General features: G+C 38.2%; 1 protein-coding gene across 2 annotated transcripts in view; it reads right to left on the bottom strand.

The window, feature by feature from the left end:
- The window catches only part of MED23 (mediator complex subunit 23), a 37,763-nt gene extending 23,817 nt beyond the window's left edge, over window positions 1-13,946 (bottom strand). The window contains exons 1-11 of one of the 2 annotated variants that reach the window (XM_059842084.1): window positions 13,800-13,946; window positions 11,054-11,085; window positions 10,863-10,950; window positions 9,952-10,076; window positions 9,702-9,813; window positions 8,841-8,939; window positions 8,191-8,292; window positions 7,174-7,243; window positions 5,487-5,599; window positions 4,238-4,333; window positions 3,682-3,699 (exon numbers count right to left, since the gene is read on the bottom strand). In XM_059842084.1, the coding sequence (XP_059698067.1) occupies window positions 3,682-3,699; window positions 4,238-4,333; window positions 5,487-5,599; window positions 7,174-7,243; window positions 8,191-8,292; window positions 8,841-8,939; window positions 9,702-9,813; window positions 9,952-10,076; window positions 10,863-10,950; window positions 11,054-11,085; window positions 13,800-13,859 (915 nt within the window). In that variant the 5' untranslated portion in view covers window positions 13,860-13,946. The remainder of the gene's footprint in view (window positions 1-3,681; window positions 3,700-4,237; window positions 4,334-5,486; window positions 5,600-7,173; window positions 7,244-8,190; window positions 8,293-8,840; window positions 8,940-9,701; window positions 9,814-9,951; window positions 10,077-10,862; window positions 10,951-11,053; window positions 11,086-13,799) is intronic. The other variant, XM_059842085.1, reaches the window with a different exon arrangement.
- Window positions 13,947-17,964: the final 4,018 nt, after the last annotated feature.

Genomic DNA, 17,964 nt, shown 5'->3' with positions numbered 1-17,964 from the left:
CTTCAGTTGGATGGTGGCTTGTTGTTCCAATGTGGGTTTGAATTTTTAATTCCTTTTTGTTTTGGGATGTTAAGACAGGGTGGGTATCAAAGGGTGGGGCAGAGGCATGGCTAGCAATAAAAGTATTTCCTTAAAGAAAAATATTTTAATGAGTCAGTAAGGCTGGCTGATGGCTATGATAACTTTTCAGTATTTTAAACAAATAACATTTAGTAGATATCTACACTTAAGAAATGGATTCAGAAGACCAAATCACAGAGGCCAAGATCCCTATAAGAGTAAATGGTGTCTCCAAAAGTCCAATTCAAAATGCCTAAAGTAGTTAAAACATGACAGAACTACTCCCATATTTCCATTTTCAAAAACTGTACACTATGAGGACACAAAACCTTAAAAGATTATTGTTTATATTATACCTGATTCTATAATGTCTCAACTTTGGCAGCCATTCTCAAGTTTCCCTCATTAAAAAAAGGACTTTTATACTTATGCAAGGAACATATACTTGAGTGTTCTCAATGCACACCCTTAAAACCAGAAACCTACAGAAAATAATCACACCCCTTAAACTAAGTACTTTGCCACATTATCACCAGTAAAATTGGACAGTAAGATCCCAGCATCAACCAGAATTTTAAAGATAAAAGTGAAAGCCAATTTTTAAATATTGCATTATGTCATTCCTTTCACTTAACAGCTCTGCTTACAACAGCTTCCCCATGCTAAGTAGCCTGCTTTGTAGCTAGCAGAGAATGCAACTACACATTCACCTGCAGAGTAAGGAATACATAAGATCACTGCTGGTTTAAAAAGTGATCAGCCAAATACACTATTTAAAGAGCAAATAATTAATTCAATAGCTGCTAATTAAACATTTTTACATAACAGAAACAAGACATCTGAAAATTACCTCCTCTCTCAAATATTCCCCAAAGTAACAGTTTTTGATTGATTAGAGGACTGCAATAAGATCCTAATTGCAAGTATGCAAGCAAAAATGGCATTTTATTCTTCATGCAAGTCTGTACATACAGAGAAGGTAAAGATATAAACCAAAACCTCCAAAGAGAGTTCATGTCCTTAAGACATTACTTTAGTTCCATTTTAAGAAACAACCATAAGATCCCTAAACCAAACCTTAATGTGGTATCAGTGCACCATGACACTCTGAACTGTTAATAATTTTCCAAAAAAACCAAATTGTTATATGGTTCAAAAAAATATTTTAAAAATAACTAAGAATTGAAATTGACACCTCAGCTAGCAGGACAATATAAGTTGACATACAATTGTTGAGTCATTTAGGTTGCAAAAAGACCTTTAAGATTTCAACAGCAAACCATGATAATATATAGGATAAAATACAATTTAAATGTCTACTTCCTATAGATCAATTCAAACAGATATACAAGAGTATGTACTGTCCCACACAGAAGTACACAGTAGCAAAAACTCAGAGTCCCCAGACACCAACAAAGGAAACATTTTTAAGTCTATACTATTACATTTGGACTTAAAACCATATACTTCATAAGGTTATTGGAAAACCTCATCCCACAAGAAAACTTAGAAACCTGAAAGGAACACATGAATCTATAAACATACAATATTTTACCTTCATTTTTCTCCCTGTAAGGTTAACAGGACAGCTGCATTTGTGTATTTTTTACACAACTCAGAGATGGCTTGAGTGAATGATTTTCTAACACAGATCTGCTTAGTTAAGACTGAACCACAAAATTTCGTTGTTCATCTTCAAGAACTAGGACAAATCTGGCTGAACCATACCTAGATTGTGATGCCAAAAGATTCAAATGAAGGCTCCAATCCTGCAACTGGATCTGTGTAAATAGTTGACAGGGCATACAAGCAACTCCACAGAAATAATTAATGATCATAAATAAATAATGATCATTGCGCTGAGGTGTTTCTGTATTTAATCTGAAACAAACTTGGCACTATTTGCATTTCTAAGTGTCTTCTATTATAGTTCAATTTCTGCAAGTTATTTCTCTAATAATAAAATACAACAATATCAGCCATTTTACTGAAAACATTGATATAGTTACACAATTTCTGAAAAGCATGCTACTATTTTTGTCAGGTGGCTACAATAACAAATTGAAATGTAACACAAAGGTAATTTGTACCTAAAAACAAGGAAAATTTTAATGTTTTCCACAGTTTTATGCAGAGTATAATAACATTTAAATGGAACATATTTCCTGTTCTATACCACTGTACCACCCACCTGTATATCTGTATTTTCAACTCACATATTTTCAACTCACATATTTTCAACATCTTTATGCTGGTGTAACTGTAGTAGCACAGCTATAGTTCATGTTCTGTCAGCATTTCCTTTATAAGCTACATTCTTCACGTTTGTTCCTTGGCCATAAAAGTTCATGCCAGGATGAAACTTTGTGTAGGAATTCCTATACTAGCAAACAAATTTCAAAAATATAATTTAATACATTTTATTTCTTCAATTGCTTTTAGAGGATGGTGAAGTAGGAGTTAAAACCCAGCATTTTTAACATAAATGGTATTTTTTTACATGAAAGGACAGACCATCCATAGTTAAAAGAATAAAATGGGTTCAACATAAGTTTGTCTGTATCTTGTATTATTTACCAGCCACAAGATGGATAGAGGATTAATTTTGTTTATCAACTCAATGCAAACACAGAAAGACACACAAATACTACTCATTTAAACAGTAAACCTAGCAGCTCAATTCCAAGGTTTAACATTTCAGCTGCTTTAAGTCTCAGGTACAAAAGATCATCATATACAACACAGAGTACCGTTAACCAAGATGTAGGAATCTGTGCATTCAAAACCATTGTCCCAGTTCAGAAAATGCATTGGTGTATTCCATTACATTGGGAAATGTACACAAGGTTTCAGGATCATGTAAATTTTATAGTCAAGTTACAAACCTGAAAAAAGTTTCTTAAATGGAAACACTGACACAACCTTCACTATAGTATTGCAAACAGCAACGCTATTTTATAAATCTTAAACACTGCTTTTTTAAAGTAGGTGTGGCAATTATTAGTGTAATGAGGGATAAACTACAACACCCATAATTTAAAATTTCAAGCAAAAGTCCACTTTGTTGACTTGCCCAGGTGTTTATTCATTTAAACAAGTAGTCAAAATTTTAAGGAACTACTTTTTGTGAGATATTCTGCACTACTCTCACCTAGATTGGAGAATATTATAATTGCCTGTTGGGAAGATCTTTACAGAAGCTTCCTAATGATAAGAAAATTTCACTAGTTAAATTTTTTTTTTTTTAATTATGTATTTACAGCCCTATATTTTTACAATTAAGTCCAGTGGATGGACTTTTTCCACCAGATAAAGGAAAGAAATTTTGAACTAAAAAATCTCTCCTCAACTGAAAATTCCAGCAAAGTTGAAGTTACGACTGGTAAGGGAAATGGTAGCAGTCCATTCCAAGAAAAAATTTTAGTATCAAAGGACCACTGACTGTCAGCTTTATGCTATATCCCTTGTATCTCTAGAGAATTGTAGTGAGAATTTGCCCTTGACTAATGGTCCTGCCAATTTCAAGCCCTGACTGTACATGTATTCTCTACCTGGAATCAGTGGCTACAAAGCGGCCAGCGTATCGTTAGTCACAATACAACAGTAAGGTTGTGAACATACCTGAGCAATGTTCAAGGTCTAGAGCATTGGAGGATGGGCAGGACAAGACAGGACAGAACAAAAATAAAGGAAGAAAAAAAGAAAAGACAAAACAGTGACTATGAGGCCAGCCTCAAGGATCCCCAAGTCAGACTAAGCCCCCCCATTCTAAAGTTTCAAAAGAAAAAATGTAACAAAACAAACCCAGCTTCCAACTATTCTAGTACTATAACATTCCAATATAACAGAGTACAACAATGCTTTAAAAACCAACGAACAACAACCAGTCTCCTACTGTCTGTCAAAGGTGTACTTGAGGCTGGCCTTATAGGAAAAAAAAGCAATGCAAAAAAAAATCATATTTTAAATATCTACTTTTCAATTTAACATTCGTAAAGCAATATACAAATGATAGGAATAACAGTGTCCAATTAACCTAATATGATCTCATAAAAAAAAAAAAATCACTCTCTGTACCTAAACTGTTTTGCTTAGTTAGCTATAGCAAAGAAAAGAGAAAAAGAATAGTGCAGATTCTATGCAGAATTAAATCACATGTTATAGCACAGTACAGTACCTGCTTATTCAGACCTAGCATATTGCAGACCATATCCCTTGAATACGGTTGCTCCAGCACATATCTCAACAAAGCAGTCTGCGGCTCAAACAGATCCTTGAAAAAGAAACAAGCAATCACATACAAACATATACTGCCTCAAGATTATGTTTAATACTGAGCTTACGTTTAACCGAATAAATAATGTAAGAATGAATGTTTAATTTATGCAGGTGTGTATTATCTGGGAAATCATCTTGCTCTCTGGTAACTAAAAGAAATGGGAAGATAATCATTAAGTTCTTAAGAAGTGGCAGATTTTATGAGTTCCGAGTCGAAGAACATTCTTCATCCAATAGAAGGATGGTACATTTCTTGGAACAGCCTTGAACTCAAAGGAAACAAGGTAAGACAACTGAAGAAATGCACCAAAATGCATAAAAATCAGGACTGATGTGAAGAAATCAGATATGAAAAAACTGCTCATTGGATCTTCCCACAGCCTGAATCACTTTATATAAAAATGTTATCTGAAGTTGGGTTCAAAACAGAAGGAGCTGATTGCTCATACAACATTAAGCTGAAATGTGGCACTCCTTGTCAAATGAATGTTGAGGATACTAAACGCTTAAAGGGGCTCAATAAGAGTCTGAAATGAGTATTTGGGAGATGAAGGTTTACTAAATACAGAGAAACCACACCTGTGTCAGGGAACACACAAAATTATAATGGCTGTAGATTGTGAGCACTATACCTGTCACTAGACATACCATATTTCCATTCTTAGACACCTAAGGTATGGGGAATGGGATGCAGGACAACATGGATTTTTGTCCTGATCTTTTAAATTCTTTCAGTACACCACTACTTCACATTTAAGTTTAAATAAGCAAACTTTAAGTTTGAATTGTAAATTATCTTTCCAGTGGAACAATGAAGAGCACAGAAAAGCAGACATTTCCCATTCTTCTCCATCTAGCCAATTCTCCAATCAATTCTCTGCTCTCACTTGCTCTCTCACATCCCCATACCCACATGGCACATTAAATTATGTCTCATGTTCTTCAACAATCTGGACAGCAGTTATGCCAAACACTACTTTCCAAGTCCTCCGTATATAGCTTGAAATCACTTAAATATAAAACATCTGCACCTTCAAAGTTAGCCTAACTGGAACAGATATTCACAGTTGAAATTTTTCCCTGCTTTAATGACATAGAAATTTTGTTTTACTGAATATAACAGGTTTAACAAGTTTAATAAGGCATACCTTATCATATGGTAAGAGACCTTTCAAAGGAAAACGAAGGGTTGTAGGATCCAGCTTCCATGAGTTACACATGGCACCAGAGTTATTTACCACAGGAAGGAGACTGCAGCGACCTATATGCAATGAAACATAAATTCTCAACCAGTGAAAATGGCCCATTGCCTAATTGTTTTGATGAAAAAACTGGCCTTGGCCACTTTTATGCTCTCCTTAAATTTCCACTGTTTAAAGGTTCTACCACAAGGATTGCTTCAAATGATTTTATTTTTTTAACCAACTTTCAACTAATAAAATATCTACACAGTAAAGTCCCCATTTATTCACATTGGGTACCCCAAAAAATAAAAGTATTTGCAAATATCAATCTATGAGTACCCTTAGATATTACCAGAATATTGTTCCCCTGCCATTGCTTGGGATTTGATTTTGGCAGACTGACCCTTTCCACAAAGAAAATAGCCTTATAAACCTAAGTATCATCTAGTCTTTCAATTTCCCTTCACTGACCCTTGTGGGCAAGACTGCATTCAGTAAAGCGATCGAAGACAGTGTGTGTATTCCAATTAAAGTCAATGAAGATCCAGTCAATTCAGTCAGCATAGCCCAGTGAGACCAGAACACATGAAGTGTGTTTGGTAGGCTAAATTTACACTTGTTAGTCAGTGTAGATTAGACAACTAGCCTTTACTTTAGTTGCTTAAACATAAGCATCTGAACTGAGCCCCAAGCAAACCTGTATACCAGCATGTAAATTTAGGTGCCTCAATTTTGACCTCTCTCCAGCTCAAATTCCATTACTTCTATTATCCAAACTGGCCATATTATTATCAGATAAAACAAGAAGTAAATAAATATTTATTTCTTCCCTTCAATTTTATCTATACAGGTTATTTACACATACAACACTTGGAAAAACAAAATGTGATCCCTGTCAGCTACATAAATAAAAGCTATGCCACACTTTCAATACTTCTGATGTTTCTGAAACAAAATGCTTTGGAAGCATTACAGATGAATTTACACTTTTAATCTCTGCACTAAAGAAGCTCCATGACAATAAACCTTGCCCAGAACTAATGTAGCTCTTATTAAACTACTCAAAGCAAACAGAAGACATTTTTATCTTTTGAAGAAAAATGCAGCAGGAATCACATTAAAAAAGCCAAATTCTGATCGTCAGATTTCTAACAATAAATGAAGATGAGCATTTCTTTCACAGAAATGTAGAACGTGTACCATCTGAACTAGGAAACATTCACCCAAGAAGCCAGCAACAACAGAGAAGAGGCTGAGCAGCTACAAAAGCTCCAATGGAAACTGAAGTCAAAACACTCCAAGACTAACACCCCAGTGGATATGTATTAACTTGGGCACAGAAAACCTACAATTTCCTTACTCTACTAGTGACCTGTAGTTACAAACCATATGACCATGTAATAACTAGCAAACTTCCACTACCAGCAGGTAGCAAAGAATTATTTTAATCTCATCAGTGAATTTTCTCTGTCAAAAGAAAAACTGAAAGGAACCAAATCTGAGAACAAACTGAAAAGGGCAGAGGTACTAGATGAAACATAAGATCTGAATTATTTTGCTTAGCTGATAGAAGTCCCAAGAGGTTCTAAGAAAAAAATAGTCCAAAATAAATTAATTTATTTTAAAGTCATTCATTAAGTCATTGTCTTACCACAAATAGAATTTATTCTTGCTGTAGGTCTGAAGGTATCCACAAAATCTGATACTAAATTACCTAGTAACTGGGTGAGAAGAGGAGAAAAAAATTAGGGTTTAAGTTCCAGACATTGATAAGGAATATTTAAGACTTAAAAATATATACACGTATGGATTTTAATAAAATATGCAGAAATCTGCTAAAATAACTAGCTTCCTATTTCAAAAAGTTGGAAGGATCATGTGGAACATAAAACCACAAAATGAAAACTCTGGCATTAGAAAGGAGGTGCAGGAAGCACTCTTCCCCTTCTGCACTCAAGCAGGAGTTTATATAAGAAGTGTCTCCTATGAAAACTATGTTATTTGAATGCATAACACTTAGAAACAAGGAAACTTAAACTATAATTTCTCTTCATAACAAATCTCTACCACTGAATAACAATTCCACATAGAAAAATGACCCAAATTAGTACAATCTACTTTAAATCTTCTCTCAAAAGACAGTAACAATTTTCCCAGTAATACAGGGGAGTTGGGATTTTATCCTTTTCCAAAGACCTAGTTATTTTAGCAGAATGCAAAATTAAAAACTGGATCAATATTACATTATTTTTCTGAAACGATGACAATTTTCACTTCACCAGAGCCCCAAATATCTCTACATAACTCAGTCTAAACATAGAAAACACTGGTCAACTATTTAAAGCGATTTTTCTTATCCTGAAGCTATAGAGAAAGCACACAGTGGCAGGTATGCATGACCTGCATTTCCAAACGTATTCAACAACACCAACTCAGTACTTCAAAAGTTTTGAACATCAGACCATAGGTCAAAATTATGTCATAAGTTTCATGCAAGAACACAGGGAGCTGCTGCTGCAGTCACATCAAGCCTGTATCTTCAAGTATGTGACTAAACACAGAGCTTACTGTAGAGCAGATTTTAAATTTTCACATGAACTTTGTTTTAAAATATAGGTGCCGTGGGCAACAAAATTCCAGGGTACATTATTTTATATCATATCATTACCCAGTGGGGAAGTTTTCCTTCAGGATACAGTTTTCTGATTTCTGTAACTGCAAAGTAGGCAGGCAGCAAACAAGCATTTCTTTCCAAGATGTAGGCTACCACCTATAAATAAAAAATACACCAGTGTAAAAGATGCTGGATAGGGTAAATGAATGTGTAATCTGTCTAACAGTCTGAGACAGCACACTAAAACAGATACAAGAATTAAAATACTTTTTCTTAAGTTGTACTCTGATAGCAATACTTAAATAATTCTCAAACCTGTTTTTAATTGTACAAGCGTAAGTTAGACTGTTTGAGCCTTAAGATCATGCCTCTATGTCTGCCCATGAAGTACAGAAAAAAAATAACTATTTTTATTCACTAAGGAAAAACTATTAATCATTATTATATCCTATACATCTTATCTTAAACAAGTCAAGTATTGGGCCTGACTCTCTTATTAGGGATTTTAACACTTACAACCTCCCACAAAAGCACTTTGTTTACGGCATAAACTGCAATTGCAGTATAGAATTTGAACACAAAGAGTAAGACTTTCCTGTTGAACTATACCAACAATCAGAGCTATCCCAACCATCAGAAACCCACTAATACCAAGAGAATGAGGCCTATCTTCCTCTACAGCAGCATAAAATCTATACAGTTACCTCTCTTGCTGCTAAAAGCTGCTGTACAACAGCTGAGCTCACAGTGTTTGGAATTGTTAGGATTTTCTCTAGGATGACTTTCAGCAGATCACGCACACCCTGAAAGAAAGCACATGAAATTAATGTTCCTAGATATTCTTTATTTCTGACAGAAAGATTACACAATCAATATGGTCAGCCAATATTTTGACAGAAAAATTAGTTCTTGCTGCTAAGTGTCAGAAGACAAGCTGCTACTGAGAATACCGATAACATTAAAATTTAACACTAACTACATTAAATTCCTTATGGAATGTCTCAGTCTTAGGATGCTCCAGAAGAGAAATCAACTGTTGGTATTTTGATGTGCATACAGAGACATCCAACCTACAAAGCCTTCTGCAGCCTGACCAGAGCACAACGTTGTATTTTGTTTTCTGCTCTAACATCATCAACAATGCAGTGAGGTGATTCTCTGCAAGACATGCATGGTCTCCTACTCCTTCTGTTGGAGCTGTACCATGCCAAGGACTCAGCTTTCAAGAGCTTTTCTGCTGTGTAGCAACAGAGGTAAAGCAGATGACAGAATTCCAGCCTTAATGCTTGATAATTTTTATTTTCCAGTGTTTACCACTTCTGCAACTGCACTGGGGTTATTTAGCTTGTAACTGAAAATGGAGGAAAGGGACTGTAACAGAAAAGTGTATGAAGAGTTACACTGTAAACACAAAATTATCTCTTAGGGTAAAGTTCAAAAAGCATTAAAAGTGCTCACTGAATTTTCTTTTGTAATAAAAGCAGACTTCAAAAAACTGGATGTCTCTTAGATAAAATCACAAAAACAAAGGTAGCAAATAACATGTCTTTGCAAAGAGAAGATACCTTGTAGTCTACACCTCCAATAATCTTCCGAACCAATTTGAATGTTAATGCCCACAGCTGAGTCCTTTCCCACTCAAGTGTATCAGAGTTTATCAGAGATTCACACACCATCCTAGAAGAAGAAGACAATGCAAGAACAAATGGCAGATAATAAGCACGTTTCCCAGCAGTAACTGTACAATGTCATTGCAAAAACACCTCCAATATAACATCTTCCATGTAGCTAATCAATTACTCCAACATGGCTCACCTGGGTGGCAAAAGTCCAGTTTCTACTGCCATGGCTAGGCAGTCATAAAGAAAAGAAATTCTTTTAGGACTATGTTGGTTATGTATGAATCTTACGATCCACTGGACACACTGTTCGTGGGACTCCTGAAAAAACAACAGAGGGGAGAAAGAATGTATTTACAGGTAGTGAAACTAATTATAAAATTCATATAGTACCCTACTATGAAAAAATGAACCTAACACAAAAACAGGACTACAAATCAGTAAAAGTGATCCAGTTGCCCAACCTATAGTTTTTCCTACAAGTCTTTTGATCTTATTTTGATGATGCTCACTTGTCCAGCAGAAGTAGAGGTCAGCTGTCCAGTAGAGGAAGCATCTCCTAGCTTAACTACTGATTTCTATAGTCAACTTTGGTTTTCACAAGTTAGCACAGACTAAAGTAAAATAGAACTGTTATACATTATTTTTTCCCTTTCACAGTTATAATCAAATTCAGTGAAAATAAAGATGAATAGGCCTCCAACTACAGAACAGTGTCTGGAGGTATCTAGCTTTTGAAAGGTGATTTCCTAACTTTTTAACAGTCTTATTTTTTTCTCTTTTACCTACTTATTCACATCTACCAAAAATTCTGTAACAAACTACCTTTTATTGTATAGTTCTTTACTGTTACACTTCTATTTGCTTATTTTTATTTGCACTGTACACCAACCTCTGCTGAACAACTATTTAACCTTACAAATCTCAAAATTACCTTTTTTTTCTTGCAAAGTCTTCCTATATTCCTTACTATGCCATGTCTGAAACCAAATTCTGAATGACTGGACAGAGACCTTACAGCTTAAGTGTTTGTCTACTAGAAAAGGTATCTTTATATTAAAAAAGCATATAAAGTACAAAGATGTAAGCAACAAATCAAATGTGAACCTGGGAAAGACTGCTCCAGAACTGTCTAAAAGCTCCCAGGCAGCTGATCAGTTTGGTTCTCTCATCTTCAGGAGTATCCATAAACATCCTAATGCAAACAAGAACATTAGTTACTAGCAGTACCCAGTGAAACAAGTAGAAAAATACATTTACATATAAAACCTTGCAAAATAAAGCAGCATTACACTTACCCAGGAAAAGCTTCTTCAATTACTTCTGTTTTCTGTAAGAGAAAAACCCCAAGTGAGCTACTGTTAGAAGGTTTGTATGATTATCATGGCCCCAGGATGAAGCACAAAAGACAAAGTCACATTGTTATGGGATTGTACCAGAGAATGATAGGTGTCTTCTGCTAAATCACATTATTCCAAAGATGAGATTGCTTTGTTTTCATACAGACATATAAAAGTTGTGGATCCAGATATCCAGATTAAGCCTTGTTTCTTTGTTTTGGGTTGGTTTGGGTTTTTTGGGGTTTTTTTGTCTTCTAAACACCTAGAGATTAATTTACTTCTCAAAGCTGGAGAAGTTGTTTGATTGTATTATTACAGCTTTCTTCTCATCATTTGAAAAATTAGTATTTTTGAATTCTGTTAAGTTTTTGCCTCTCTTATGTCCCATGACACTCAGTTACACAAATCAACTAAATACAATTACTTTCTTATCCAAATTTAGATCCCTTGCTTTATGAATTTTATAGAATAATGTAATGGTCTTGTACTAGGTAAAAAACCTAGAAATGAATATTCAGTTTATCTCCTGTAAGACCTTGATTTATCTCCTCCTCCCCACCCCTTTTTCGACTTCATTTTGCTCAAAGGCTTCTACATCAGTATTCTAAAACTTCAGCAAATAGGTTCTGGAAAATATTATCCTAAAGACTTTCCTACCTTTTCTAAGAGTTTTGTATTATACTCAGGTGTGATCTATCACTGACCATTATGTATTTTCATTGTCACATTACCAACATAAAGGCATGTAACAAAATCAACTTGTTGGTGGTTCCTTTTCCATCATTTGGCCCAGAATTGTCTGTTACTGCTACTCAAGAAGCAAAGCAGAAGCTGACACTCATCTGATCTGCACAGAAAGTGAGGTAAGGTTTGCTGCTGTCCACCAAGTCCATACCAACAGCAGGGAGAGCGGTAAGGTGCTATTTTATCAGTTATGGCTCCAAAAATACAGAGAAATTTTCTCACTAACTGTTTTGTTGATGTTCCTTATGAATTTTAGGCAAATAACAGCACATAAAAACAGGTAGTGTGACAACACAGGCAAATGACAATGTTGTAGTGTGACAACACAGGCAAATGACAATGTTAAAAATGCAAAACCAATCTGAACAGCAATGCCAAAATGAGAAATCAGTCATGTGTAGACAACTAATATGCTACAAGCAACTAAACACTACTACACAAAGGAGAGTACAACATGCATTTTATAATGCCAACTTAGGCTGAAATTCATCACATGAAAATAATTTTCAATTGCTCTGAGACCTACAGATTCTTTCCACTTCAGACATTTCAATCAGCTTTTTTGTCTGAAATGTCAGTCAGGCTCCCATTCAGGATCAGCTCCTGTCACCCCAGCGTTTCCAACTGTGAATGTCTTGTATCTACCAAGAAGCTCACTCATTTGTGCTCCACACAAGTGTAATTAATGATGCACTGACTTGGCTTCACAAAGGGAAAGTCCTGTTTAACTAATTTAGTATCTTTCTATCACAAGGTCACCCACCTAGAGAGGACAAAGAGAAGGCAGTGGAAATACTTCTTCTGGATAATGCTTTTAATACTACCCCTCACAGCATCTTTCTGGACAAGCTTTTGAACTATGGGATAAGCAAGTTCACAGTGTGCTGGGTGAAGAAGTAACTGGAGGGCAGAGCTCAAATGGGTGCAGTTAGGGAGGCTGCATCTGGCTGGTGATGGGTCACCAGTGGTGTTCCTTTGGGCTCAGTTCTAGAGTTCAATATATTTATATAACGGAGCGGGAGGAAATGCACCATTAGCAAATCTCCTGATGTTACTAAACTGACAGGTGCTGTTGACTCTCTTGAGGGATGAGAGGTCTTGCAAAAGAATGTGGATAGACTGGAGCACTGAGGAATCAGTGGCATGAAATTCAGCAAATGCCAGATTCTGTACCTGGGACAGAGTAATGCTGGGTACAAGTATCAACTGGGAGAGGAGTGGCTGCAGACCAGCCCTGCAGAAATGGATCTGGGAGTGCTGGTCAGCAGCAGCTCAGTGTGAGCCCAGGCAGCCCGGAGGGCAAACCCCTTCCCGGGATGCACCTAACCCTGTGTTCAACCATTCAGACAAAAGAGGTGATTATCCTGCTGCACTCAGCTTTGGTGCAGCCACACCTCGAGTACTGTGAGCAATTCTAGGGCCTCGAATGCATCCATGGGTAGGCAGCAAAGCTAGGTAAAGTGTTGGAAGGAACGTCGGAGGGAAAATGGAGGAGGCCTTTGGGCTAACTGTGCTTCGTTTTGCAGCATCGTGCGTGTGTATTCCCACAATCTGATCATGCCATTATGCTGGCTCGCCTGCTCGGGATATCCGTCTTCTCCTAGTCCCCTTCAAAATTCCTTAAACTGTTTATTTTACAGCAAACTCAGCGCTCTGTAATTCGGTATTGGCCAAGCACACTGTTTCAGGCCCAGTCCTACTCTGCCCAGTTTTCCTATGAAGCCCAGCGGGGGCAGACGGCAGCCCTGAAGGGTCCTTCCCTCACGGCTCCCCCGCCGCCGGGAACAGCGCCAAACACGGCCAGGAACGGCGGCGGGGCTCTACCGCCATGAAAACCAAAAGCATCTCTCGCACCTGCTTTTCATCTCCTTCAGGACGGCCCCACCCCAGAGGGAGCACTGCGGGCCCCAGGGACCCGGCAGCGGCCCCGGCAGCGGCGGCGCTGCGGGGACGGACTCACCACCACCTCCTCGAAGATGCTCTGCAGCTGCGTCTCCATGGGCACCATGGGGATCGCCATGGGGCCGGCCGGGCCCCGCCGGGCCCTTTGTCAGGCGCAGGCGGCGGCGCCCACCCCTGCTCGTCCCGCCCCGCCGGAAGCTCCGTGCCGGATCCCGCTCCCCGGGCAGCGGCTGCTCGGCCCGGCCGTTCCGGGCTGCGCCGCCCGCCCCAGCCCGCCCGCAACGGGGGGAAGGCAACAGCGTCTTGAAACTTGGGAGTCACTTCGTTTTGTTTTTCTTTTTGCAAAAATATTTGCTTAGGCTTCTTTGGTTTTTGAATAATTTATTCTTTGAAGAATCTTTTTTTAGAATATTTTGGCGAAATGCTGGTTCTGGTTCTTCCGGCAAGGGCCGCTTACGTTATCATGAGATCCCTCTCTGCCGGGCTGATCTCCAGCCGCTACTCTCCCTATTTATGGTTGCCCCCACTTTGGTGTAATTACTGTGGAGTTATTCATTCCAGTAGTAAGTCACAGAACAATCTGAAAATGCGTTTATCTAAAGACACCCAGGAGCACAGAATCACGGCACTTGCAGAATGGGTCGGTTTGGAAGGAATCACTGTAGATCATCTGCTCCGAGCTCCCTGATCAAGCAGGGTCATCCCAGAGCACATGGCACAGGATTGTATCCAGACAGTTCTTGAGTATCTCCAGTGAGGGAGACTCCACAATCTTTCTGGAAAATCTGTTCTGGTGCTTGGTTACCCTCACAGTAAAGAAGTTCTTCTTCGTGTTCAGCTGGAACTTCCCGAGGATCAGTTTGTGCCTGTTGCCTCTTGTCCTATTGCTTGACACCACTGAGAAGAGCCTGGCTCCATCTTCTTGGCACTCTCCCTTCATATACTGATAGGCATTGATGAGGTCCCCTCTCAGTCATCTCTTCTTGAAGCTGAAAAGGCTCCCTCAGCTTTTCCTCATAAGAGATGTGCTCCAATCCTGCAGTCATCCTCTTAGGCCTCCACTGGACCCTCTCCAGGAGCTCCATGTCTCTCTTGCCAGAACTGGACACAGTAAAATGCAATAGTATTACATTTAAAAATGGATACAATTGTATTACTTTAGAAGCACAGAATTAAGGTGGGAAAAGACTTCTAAGAACATCTAATCCAACTGCCAAGCCCATCAGCAAACCATGTCCCCAAGATCTACATCTACACATTTTTTGAACACTTCCAGGGATGGTGATTCCACACTTCCCTGAGCAGTCTGTTTCAATGCCTATATACCCTTTCAGTGACAAATTTTTTTCCCAATATCCAATCTAAACCTCCCCTGGTGCTACATGAGGCCATTTCCTTTTGTCCTATAACTTGCTGCCTGCGAGATGTGGCTGATCTCCACCTGTCCACAGCCTCCTATCTGGCAAAAAGCATTAAATATATATATATATATATGCAGAGGTTTTTTTATACTAGAAAGAAATGTAAAAAGCTGAATCTAGACAGTTCTAAAATTTTGTGTGTGTTTGATGCTGACGCTGTATTTTCTGAGCTGTCTGTGGATGTTTGGCTGCAAACACCCAGCTAGTGCTGGTAAACAGGTACAAACTTATGTCTTCAACAGAAAAATAAAGCTGATCAGCTCCCTGTCTGATCAACTATCAAGCTGATAACTAGAGGCCTAAGAGGAGTGAAAAATTAACATTTTCAGTCTTGGATTTGAGCGCAAAATAGCAGAGTGTACTCATGGGGGAAACGCTCACATGGAATTGGGTAGACAATTACTTGTTTTAAATGTAAACAGCTTTTGTGTAAATAGGCCTGGAAGAATATATAACATAAACAATGAGAAATGTTATAAGTAAATTTAAGAAGTACAACATTAGACAGTGATACATGGGGCATCAGTGCTTGCACAGCTATCAGAGATATGTGTTGTAGCCAACAGGCACAGGATGCTGTGAAGTCAGTGCTTTCTTTTCAGCAATGGGAAATACCTGGTTAGGAAACAAATAATGCCTACATGTGTATTATTTACCTAAGTATTCATGCAACAGATGATCATTGAAAACGGAGGGGGTGCAATTGAAGGTCTGCTTGTGCTTGCATATTGTCTTGCTCTTAGAATTGGGTTGCCCTCAGTCTTAACATGAAGTTAAGAACAATTCTGTAAGAATTGTTCTTTATACTCTTCATTGTATGTTAATTTAAAGAGTGTTGCACAACAATCTGACAAGCCCATGTGTGTCCCATCAAGACCCAGTACTTGTCCATTCTGGACAGATCACCTCATATTTTATTAAAATAACAATGCAAAGGGTGTCTACTCAAATTCCATGCCAAGCTCCTAATCCATTCCCACAGTGACCCATAAGAGGACTGATAACTGACCCAAAAAGGAGTCGTTTTACTCATCATAATGTCTTATTATTATTTTGAGAACGAGTCTACTTTTCTTACTTTTTTCCTGCCTTTCTGCTCTGTCACTCTCCTGGGCTAACAGCCATTCCTATCCAACCCTAATACCAACATACATACCTGTACCAACATACAATCTAAGACTTTGCGCCTAATGGAACTTTACCTTGATTTTAAGTCATTAGCCAGCATACATTCTAAACAGCCCTTAGCATGCAAGCCAAAATCTAGCTGGTCGTATTTAGCAGACAGACTTGGTCGAATCCTAGTTAGGGTCCTGGTTCACAACTTGCCTCAAATACTATAGCAAATTTCGAATTTTAAAACTGAACCACTCAACCGTGTAATAGCCTTGAACCCCCAAAGAGGTTCAAGTGGTGATTTCTGTCCGGAATGAACATCTTGTCTTACCAGATCTCATTTTAACTAGCTATGATCCTACCTTTGTGTAGAAGAGTAGTAGAAAGAAGGCTCTTGGTCAGGCACAAGAAGTATGAAACATTATGTAGATGATTATGATTAGATTTATTGCTAATGCAGTATCTAAATATTGCCAAAGCAGTATACAATATAAGCATATTGTAATAATATATGTAATATATATGTAGCATATGTAATAGCATATGTAATAATATATAAGCATACTATAACAGCTTAAATTATAACCAGCTAGAAATGTACAGGTTTACGGTCTGTGGCCTTACAGAATGCACAGTGGCAAAGCATCAGAGCACCTGTGGAGCTGCTTTAGGATTTTATCTCTTTATCTGACTGGATTTTTCACCTGCCCAAAAGTGAGTGTTCCTCGTTTTTGGGCTGGATGTACCCCGCAGGCATCCGTTCCAGGACAGGGGTATCTACTTGGAAGTTGTCTGCAGCCTGGGAGACCAGTTTGCCCAGTTGGCCCAGTCTCCAGCAGTATTTTAAACACTTTTGCAGGCTGATGTGTGCCAAAGTCAGTTGAAATCGTTGCACCTCCCTGTTTCTGAAATTCATCATCATGGGAACATCCAGACAATTCCTCCTGGAATGCTCACTGGGCGTTCTTATCTTAGCACCATTCTCACTTGGTATTCTTATCTTAGGACAAATCATATTTCCCATCGGACACAATTGTAAAGGAGAGGGGTGTGTATGGGGAAGGGCACACTTGAGGACCTGACTAACTTATCTCAGTCACACTTTGGCAGAGAATCTTGTTATTTCGATGGAGCTGAGGACAAGGGGTGCTGGGGCAGGTCAGGCCTAAGCAAAGCTCATCCTGCTTTGCCTAAGGGAGCCAAGTTTCCAGGAGGAGAAACAGTACAGCTAATTAACCCTAGAGTGACTGCACCCGGGTGTGTCTGCCAAGGCATGAACCACTATGAGACTCTGTACTGAGTGACAGAGCCACACACCACACCAAACAAGGCAGAAGAGCAGCATTTGGGTGAGGATGAAATGACCCTCTTCATCCAGACAAAGAAAAAACAATGCAATTTTCAAAATTATTGTAAATATCATATTACTTTAGCAAAACCAGCTTCAACAAAATAACCATTTTATGCTTGTGGGTGACAAGAAACATTTATGGGAAAAATGGTTAAATTTTGAACTATTTTTTCCTGAGTGAGTGCCATTCACTTTAGAAGATAGATGACAAATTAGTGTCATGGTGTGTTTAGACTGTCTAGTTCTTCATGGCCTTGGAAGACTTGTGGCTTCTTAAGAGTGCAAATTGAAAGTGTCCACAGCACACTGCTATTCAGAAATTACTCTTCCCATTT

The sequence above is a fragment of the Haemorhous mexicanus genome, chromosome 3 (genome assembly GCF_027477595.1).
Source record: "Haemorhous mexicanus isolate bHaeMex1 chromosome 3, bHaeMex1.pri, whole genome shotgun sequence".
Classification (NCBI taxonomy): Eukaryota; Metazoa; Chordata; class Aves; order Passeriformes; family Fringillidae; genus Haemorhous; species Haemorhous mexicanus.
Note: the sequence above shows the minus strand (reverse complement) of the source record. Positions and strands in the feature narration are given on the sequence as shown.